General features: G+C 32.0%; 1 protein-coding gene across 2 annotated transcripts in view; it reads right to left on the bottom strand.

The window, feature by feature from the left end:
* LOC101510085 (protein SCAR2) overlaps window positions 1–2,070 on the bottom strand; it is an 8,203-nt gene extending 6,133 nt beyond the window's left edge. For both annotated transcript variants that reach the window (XM_004506773.4, XM_004506774.4), the window contains exons 1-3: window positions 1,696–2,070; window positions 237–400; window positions 2–90 (exon numbers count right to left, since the gene is read on the bottom strand). In XM_004506773.4, coding sequence (XP_004506830.1) covers window positions 2–90; window positions 237–400; window positions 1,696–1,850 — 408 coding nt within the window. In that variant the 5' untranslated portion in view covers window positions 1,851–2,070. The remainder of the gene's footprint in view (window position 1; window positions 91–236; window positions 401–1,695) is intronic.
* Window positions 2,071–8,836: the final 6,766 nt, after the last annotated feature.

Raw genomic sequence — 8,836 nt, 5'->3', positions numbered from 1 at the left:
ATTCTTCATATGAATCCATTATCAATCGAGGTAAGTTTCCACGAGTAACGAGATTTTGTTCAGACCGAAGATTGGGATGCCAATCAATCCCTGCATTGCAATTTGAAATGATGTTTAAACTCGAAAAGTCGCCCTTACACCTAAAGGTTACAACTTAAGCCAAAATTTCATCATTTTACAAGATAAACTGGCAAACACCAATGACATATAGCATAACTCTGCATCAGTAATCTAACCTCCATTAGTAAAGAATGATGAATGATGAGTTTGAGAGAAAAAGGCCTTTTCAAGTGAAGGAACTTCAGCCTCAAGCTGTTTAACACGAGCCGTAAGACCATGGCCTCTTGCAGCGGTAGCCATTACTTCTTCATGTAAATCATGGAAGATCTCAGCAGCAAACCTAACCAAAATGAGAAGATAAATGCAGGGAACTTCATAGATCCTCTAGAATTAAGGAAAAGATTAAGAGAAAGAAAGGTAGGAAAGAAGAGAATCAGAGGAAAAAAACTGTTATTAGTCTCTGCCTAGGAAGAAGTGCCTTTTCAATCTATACAATCATATCTATACCTACCCTCGTTTCTACTCTAACCATCCCCCTCACCAGAATACAAGTATCCAGTTACCATTCTACCTCCGTGTTGTTCCCTAAGCCTCCTAGAGTAAACCTTCAAATACCAAAACTTCTTGGTACCAAACAGAACTTAACAGCACCTGGTTACTGTTAATTCTAATTTAAAAAAGACAAAACTCAATGCTAAGGTAAAAATTGCCGGCACTAAAAAATGGAAGGAAATAACTTCAGTGGAACTCTGCAAATTCGAATTAACTTAGTAACAAAATAAACAATACAGAATGCCACACACAACTATTACTACTCTGGCAATATACATACATTTTCTACTTAGAATTACTTGAACTGAATTCACAAGATTAATACACAAAAGGTTAGCTTGGATGATTGTTGAGGAGGTTGTGCATAGAAGACCCTATGATTAAGCCTTAATAGTCAATACACACTCCAATAGAAAGTCACATTAACTATGCAATCTAATTACCCACTGAATTACATTTTCTCCTTATCTGATTCAGCAAATACTCAAAAACATTAAACAGTAAACACACTTTTCCAACACACAACTTTTCAAATTTAATACAAGTCTAGCCTAAACTAATCAGTAACTTCCTTATTTCAAAATTTTGAAGTCAATGACCAGTCAACCAAAATCCAAACCAATCCAATCTGTGCACTACAACCACTCATGTTCTTCATTTAATTTTTTGTCCATTCAAAACTCTACACATACAATGTTCAAGACCTCAATAAAAATCACAAAATTAGAAACAAAAAACAATTAATTAAATCATAACAACAAATTAAGCACAAAATTAGAAACCAATAAACAATTAATGAAATCATAACAACAAATTAACAATCAACGACCTAATTAAGCATCAATATATTCCTCCAATTCCAAATTCAAACGAACTAGTTACTCAAATCGAACCAGCAACAGAACAAAACCTCGCGAATTAAACTCACTCCAGCAAAAACCTCAAAGATTCTTCTAAACTAATCAATTTCCCAAACTCATCACTTGTTCAACTAAACGAAATCAAAGTAAAAGTGAAATTGCTCATAGAAACTCCAAATCGGAATCAATAAATCAAAGAACTAGATAGAGAGAGGAAACTGACTCGGCAAGGTCACCGAGCTGGCGCAAGAGTCCAACGAGACCAGCCATAGCAACAGCTTCGAGAAGAGCTTCGGGATCATCTTTATCGGCGGCACGGTAGAGCTCGGGATCCGATAAACCGTACTCGTTTCTTATAAGGTACTTCGAGAGTGGCATTTTTCTTCTTCTTCTTGAACGAATTCAGAAATTCGTAAACCCTAGAGTTCCAGATAGAGTTTCTAATTTCGGTCTTCGTACTTCGATTTTATGTCTTCTTCCGGCGACTCTGACTCCACCGCGTTCCACCATGGAAGAGAGAGAAAGAAAATGTATAAATGTTTACATAGTGAGAGAGAGAGAGTTATATTATTTTATTGTTTTTTAATTATTATTATTACTTAATTAGTAACAAATATAGAAGTATTTATTATATTTTTAGAAATGAATATACGGTGGTCGGTGCGCGCGAGTCACATTATGACAGACGTGAAGAGAGTGACGGATGCGGGACACGGATTCATATTAGGTTGACCGGTAATTATAGGTCGTTTGGGTTGCCTTTCATTTAGGTTAGTCATTAGTAGTAGGGTTGAGAATCGGTCGATACAGGTGAGTTCGGATATAATTTTGTCAAATTATTTAAAATTGGGTTTGTAATTTATATACTTAATTTTGGTCCATTTTAAACATCAATTTACATGGATTTTAGTTAGTGCCTAATTGTGATTTATGAAGGAGGGTTACATCGTATCGATTAGTTTATTTTTTATTGAGATTTTATTTAATTTTGTCAAATGTTTTATTCATTCTTGTTTCATCATCACTAGTCTTTTATTTAACTCTTTTTAGTTAAGTTATTGAAACAAAACATAATTCAAACCTTCATTTATTAAATTCTTTCCTTTTCAAAGAGTTCATTTTAAACATACTTGATTGATTTACACCAAGTTCTAATAACTCTCAACTGATAAGATATTACATTTTCTCTTAACTTGTTTAAAGCTTTTTCAAATATATTTTTTTGTGGAACATGTTTTTTTTGTTTCCTCTTTTTTCTCCCTTATCATGGATGTTCAGCTGAATAATCTAATTGAGACAACCATCTTTTAATCTTTAATCTTCATAGACGTTGTCTGGGACATGATCATGATGACCATCATCATTTTCGTAAGTTCAAATGATATTCCTTAAATAGTGTTGATGATTAGAAAAGAATCATTTGAGATGTGTAGAAAAGTTGTTGCAACTATACATATAGATGTTTGACTTGATATACCTTACTTGGTAAAATTGCAGACTAAATCTTGTACTTTTTAAATTATGTAGAATTGTGCCTCAATTTTATATAAATTGAGACACAAATTTTGTTTCTACAAATACACAATTTTCATGTACAACTAAAGATATTTGAAAGTTTTATTTGAATGTGAAGACATTTTAGAAGTAAATATGCTAATTTTGAGTAGTGAATTCGATAGAATTTTATAAATTAAAGTTATTGAACTATTTTTACAATAAAAAAAAGAGCTTGTAAATAAACTATTTTACAATATCTAAAGTTAAAGCTATGTTTAGGTGCATATTTTGTTTATTTTGATTGCAACGATATTGTTATTATTGAGTTTCGAAAAACTTTTTTTAAAAATTAATTTATTCCACTAAAAATATTATTGGTTTGAGTCACGGATTAGGTTGTTCTCTTAAATTCATTTTGCGTCACTGCTCAAATTGTGCAAGACAGATTATCAATCACGAAGTCCCATGGATAAAACAGCTCATATACACTGTATCGGAGTTCTACTGCACCATAGAAAATCGTTCTAGAATTACACCATCAATATGACAGTCAAATGGCTGCCACTCGTAATATGGTACTATGACCACTTGAAAGAAGAAGAATAAGAAGAAAGAAAGGGGGAGAAGCAGAAGAAAAAAAAAGTATCATATTTCAGAGATATTTTGGTATGATTTTTCAACTTAGGAGAACTCTCTATTTATAGAGAAAATCTGCAACTGGATCAGAGAAAAAAGTGCGATCCATCAGACCAGAACCACATAAACGTGTGCTCCGAATTTTACTAGGTTTTTGATCAGGCAATGAATTGATGCGCGTGTCCACAAAAAAATTGAGAACGTCAAAAACGCTAGGGTTTGACTGGGCAAATAGACACACAAATTCAGGAAGGAAGACTGAACCAGATGTTGAATGTTGACTCGGTGGAAGGCAAATATGTATTCAATGTATCAATGAAATAAAAACGCATGCATGTATTATCAAAAAATAATAATTTTTTATTTTTTTGGATACTAAAAAATAATATACCACTTAGCCAAGGCCCAATTGGTCATTTCACTGTCAACCTTCTTAAAATGTGGTGCAACTATGGGAAATATCAAGCTATACATATGTTTTGTTCACATGTTATAGCAACATGTTCTAACATAAAATATGATTATTGGAGTCTTATATCAGATGTGTACAAGGTAAAAACTGAAGTAGCAATGTCAATCACAAGAAAGAAGGAGTTTGAATTGTGACCCTTTTAAAATTTTGATTCATATGCTTAATTTAAATTAACTCGAGATCAATCTTGGTTTGATAAAGGCAGAACGTTCTTCGTTAGAATATAACAATAAAAACTTTATGAAGTGTTGTGCATGCGAAAAATAAAAAGGAGATAAGAGATAGAAAGATCACACATAAAAAGTATACTTGTTCACCCAATTCGGACTAGTCAAGGCCTCACAACCGTGAGATTTTCACTATGTGCTTCAGAACCAAGAATGTTCTCCTTCACACCTTTTTTCTTGATCAATTACAATCTTCATCTTTCAACCTATAAAGTATTTTTACAATCACCTTTTAGCCTTGAAAAGATTTTCACAAACACATTCAATCTAACATAAAAGATAGACTTGAGTTACAAATGACGTGTATGAATAAAGTGTTTGGGATCTTGAAACTTCTCAACACTTGTTTGAGATAAATGAAAGACAAACTCAGTAAATAATGATCCACAAATATAGTGAAGAGAGTTGAAGTTTGCTTGAAGAGTTTTTGACTTGTTCTTACTTTAACAACTGTTGGTAGATTTGTAAATTGAACTTCTGCCTTCATCTTCTAATTGATCTTTAATTTATAGATGATAAAAGGCTTTGAATATTCAGTTTAAAATGAATATAGTTGTTGGGCACACTTTCCAAGTGTTAGATATATTTTGAAGCAATTAAACATGTGTTTATATCGTTGTCCATAACGCTCTTGACAATTGAAGAACGTTCTTGCTTTTGGGTTTGATGGAAAACGTGAATGAGTGAGTGAATGAGCTGTGAAATATCAGTTTGTTATTGTTTCTTGTTAGAATTATGCACAGCTTTCTACATAATATTATAAGTACAATGTACTTGTGTCATTGCTCACAACTCATCAATTTGGAGAAAAATATTGAGATTGTTTTTCCTCCTTTGGGTATTCAGCTTGAGTTATGGACTTCACCATTGATTTGAGCAACCTTTATATTCTTTAAATTGTGGTTTGGACTATAGAAAATGATATGTTCTAATTATGTCTTTAAAAGAAAATAACCAGATTAATCTTTTGTAAAACCAGAACGTTCTTAATTTTGTGTTGTATGGAAAACGTGGATGAGTGGTTTAGTGTTGTCTATTGTCAGTCATTTGATTAAAAAACATGATGTGCTTTCTGCAAAAAGGTGCAACAACAGTGTCCTTGTTGTCATTGTTGTCCTTGCTCATAGTTCATCAATTTAGAGATTGATTTTGATGTTTTTCTTTGCCTTTGTTGATCCTCTTTGAAAGAATGTATCCAAAACGATCTTGTGTAGATTATTAAATTCATATGTAATGAATACCAATGATTTTTAGTGTATATAGATGTATTTTTGTAGCCCAAATCGATCTTAAATTACAACAGATTTTGTTTTTTATAAACCAAAACGTTCTTGGACTAAAGTTGTGAAAACAAGAATGTTCTTCGTTTCTGTTTTGAGTGATTTGTTGGATTTTGAACTTCTGACACCTATTTTGAAGTGATTCCCTGCTTTTTATTAGGTGTGCAGGCTGCTCAGAGGTACAACTGAAGTGTCCAATCGAATCTATCAATTTCGTACTTGATGCTTGCTCACACTTGGAGAATGATCTTGCTTGATAGATTACGAATCATAGCTTTTTCCTTTGTTCTTTGGAGTGATTCTTTTACAGAAATGTGAAGTAGCAATGTCGATTTACAAGAAAGGGGGTTTGAATTATAAATGAACCCTTTTAAAATATCCTGTTGAAAACTTAAGAAAATAATTCAAAAATGATCTTGGTTGTGAAAACAGAAAACGAAGAACGTTCATGGTTTTAACTAGAAAACGAAGAACATTCTTGGTTAGTTAAAATTACTAATTCAGTATATGTATTTAACTTGATAATTAATAAGATTGAAAGTAAATAGATAAAGGAAGAGATATCACACAAGGATATATCCTGGTTCACCCAACCCAAGTTACGTTCAGTCATCACAACCGTGAGATTTTCCACTAAGTGTTTAAAAGAAAGAACCTTATTGGTTTTATAGCACCTAACTCAGATCAATCATGATCTGTTACAAAGTTAAAACCTTTCCACCCATAAAGGAGTTCAATCAAGTCACCTATCAACCTTGATAGGATTTCTTACAATCTACCCAAACTATACTAAACTCTTATAGTTCGAGTTTTACAATAATGATGAGATTGTTTTGTTAGAATCTGAGAAGGCTCAACACTTGTTTGAGTTCTAATTCTTTGACAGAGAAATACACGAGAATGATTCTAGGAGTTGAATGAGAAAAATCAGAATTGATTCAATGTATGTGAGTGAGAGAAATTCAAGTATGATTGAAATGAGTAATAAATTGCCCAGTACTTGAAGCTCTGATTTTTCCTTGAGCTTGGCCTTCATTTTAAAGACTTTAGGATGTTTAATGACAGTCAAAAAGAGTTGTTGGAAGTGTTCTGCTGTCATGTGTCAGATTTGACCAAAGACCAATTTATATGAAAAAATATTCAAGTCTTTGAATACTTTTGAGTTTTGTTTGACTGGTCTGGATTTCTTCATTCTTTATCGGGACGGTCATTTGTTTATGCACATAAACATCTTAGATATGTGCTTAATCAATTCAGTTTGAGAATGCCTTTTGAATCGTGCAAAACAGGCTGAAGAATGATGTAATAAAGCTGGAGAATGATGATTAGTAAGCTGAAGAATGTTTGTATCATTCTGGAGAAAGATGTTTGCTGCTGAAGATCAAGTGTAACAAGTTGGAGAATGTTTATCAATCTGGAGACTGATGTTACACTGTTGTCCAGAATGATCAGAATGCTGTCAAGAACGTTCAGATTTATCTAGTCTTGCTAATTTGTGATCTTCTATATTTGTCAAAAATAATTCTCCCTCTTTGTCAACACAAAAAAGTTGAGGAATACAAAAGAAATGTATATTACACATAGAAAACAATGACTAGACTCTAGTTTTAAGAAAAATAACATTTTCTAAAAAAACTTCCCCTTATTATTTTGAAATTGATATCCTTCACAATTCCAAAACACAAGTAAGATAAGATGAACGTGAACAAGAGAGAGTGAACGCATATAGGGAAGCAAAAATAAGATGAATGTGACAACATGTCAAATATAATTTTTCTTTTTACAAAACATTCTTATGCTAATAAAATCTGTGTTTTTCAAAACTAATTTTTTAAAAGGATCAAAGAGATTTGTTCACATAAAAAAAATGCTTTTAAGGATATAAAAAGGAGAATTTGTAGAAAATGATTTGAGTTCCATGCATAAATTAAGAAGTAATCATGATCAAGATATACCTTGATAAGATCCAAAGAAGCACTTGAATTAGACAACATTACAATGTGAATATGAGCTTCTTCTAAAGGACCACCATTCATAAGTTAGTAATGACTTTGGTACCCATATTTGTTTGGGTCCTTAATAGTTAATATATCTTCTTTTATAAGATTTTTTAAAACTTGATCTCTTTTTAAAATAGCAAGTTGGTTCTTGATGACCAATTTTGATACAGTATGAGCATTTAATTGTTGATCTTGGACTTGATCTCAAAATTTGGGTTTTAAGGGGTTTTAATCTTCATTTTGAAGAAGTTCCATATTGTTCTCCTTTTTTCAGACTTTCTGGAGAAAGTTCTGCTATTGTTCTAGAACGTTCTCCATTTTGAGAACAACCAGGAGAACGTTCTTCTTTCTGCAGATTTTTCGAAACTGGTTCAGCTTTATTTGCAGAGCGATCTTCCTTTTTAAAAAACCTTTTGCTTTTAATCTTTTCATCTCTTTTCTTAAAGTAGCAAGCAAATTCCAGATGTCCAAGTTTTTTACAATACGAGCATTTGGTTTTGCATTTATCCTCTTTTTTTTTTTCCCGAAACAAAAAAGTTTTCATATATTTTTGTTTTTTGAGTTTTGTCAAAACCAAGACCAGCTTTATCAAATATTCCCACTTGAGATCCCATAATTTTTTGAAATGTTTCAGTAGCTTTACTAAAACTTGACAAGTCATTTCTACGAAGTTCATTTTCAGTTTTAAGGAGAACGTTCTCCGTTTTCGTTGCAGAACATTCTTGATTTTCAGATTCATTATTATCCTTAAAATGAGATTCATGCATGTTTTGAATGACATTTTTTAGTTCATCAATCATAACCCGAACTTTCTCTTTTTCCCCTTTTTTTTTCTTTTAAAACTTGATCCTTCAAAGAGCTACATTTTTGAACAAGCAGATTTGAATCATTAAGTAAGCTATCAAAATCTTTTTCAATTTGTTCACATAAAAGACATGGTTTATAATTTATTACCTCATTGTCTTCAATATCTTCCGTTAAACATAACTTGGCTTCTTCAAGTTCCTCTATTTCTGATTCATCAGAATCATCCCAAGTCACCATCATGGATTTTTTCTTGAAAGGGAACTTCTTTGGTGCTCTTTTGTTCAAGGGACATTCAGTTTTATAATGTCCTTGTTTATTCCATCTAAAACGTGTGATTTGACTTTTGTATACCTCTATTTTGAAGTTTTCCTTTTGATTTGAAAATCCCTTTTTGACATGATCCCTTCTTCTCAACATTCTATGTATCTTTTTTTGTAAGAACGAA

This window comes from Cicer arietinum, chromosome 6 (genome assembly GCF_000331145.2).
Source record: "Cicer arietinum cultivar CDC Frontier isolate Library 1 chromosome 6, Cicar.CDCFrontier_v2.0, whole genome shotgun sequence".
NCBI classification, from domain to species: Eukaryota; Viridiplantae; Streptophyta; class Magnoliopsida; order Fabales; family Fabaceae; genus Cicer; species Cicer arietinum.
Note: the sequence above shows the minus strand (reverse complement) of the source record. Positions and strands in the feature narration are given on the sequence as shown.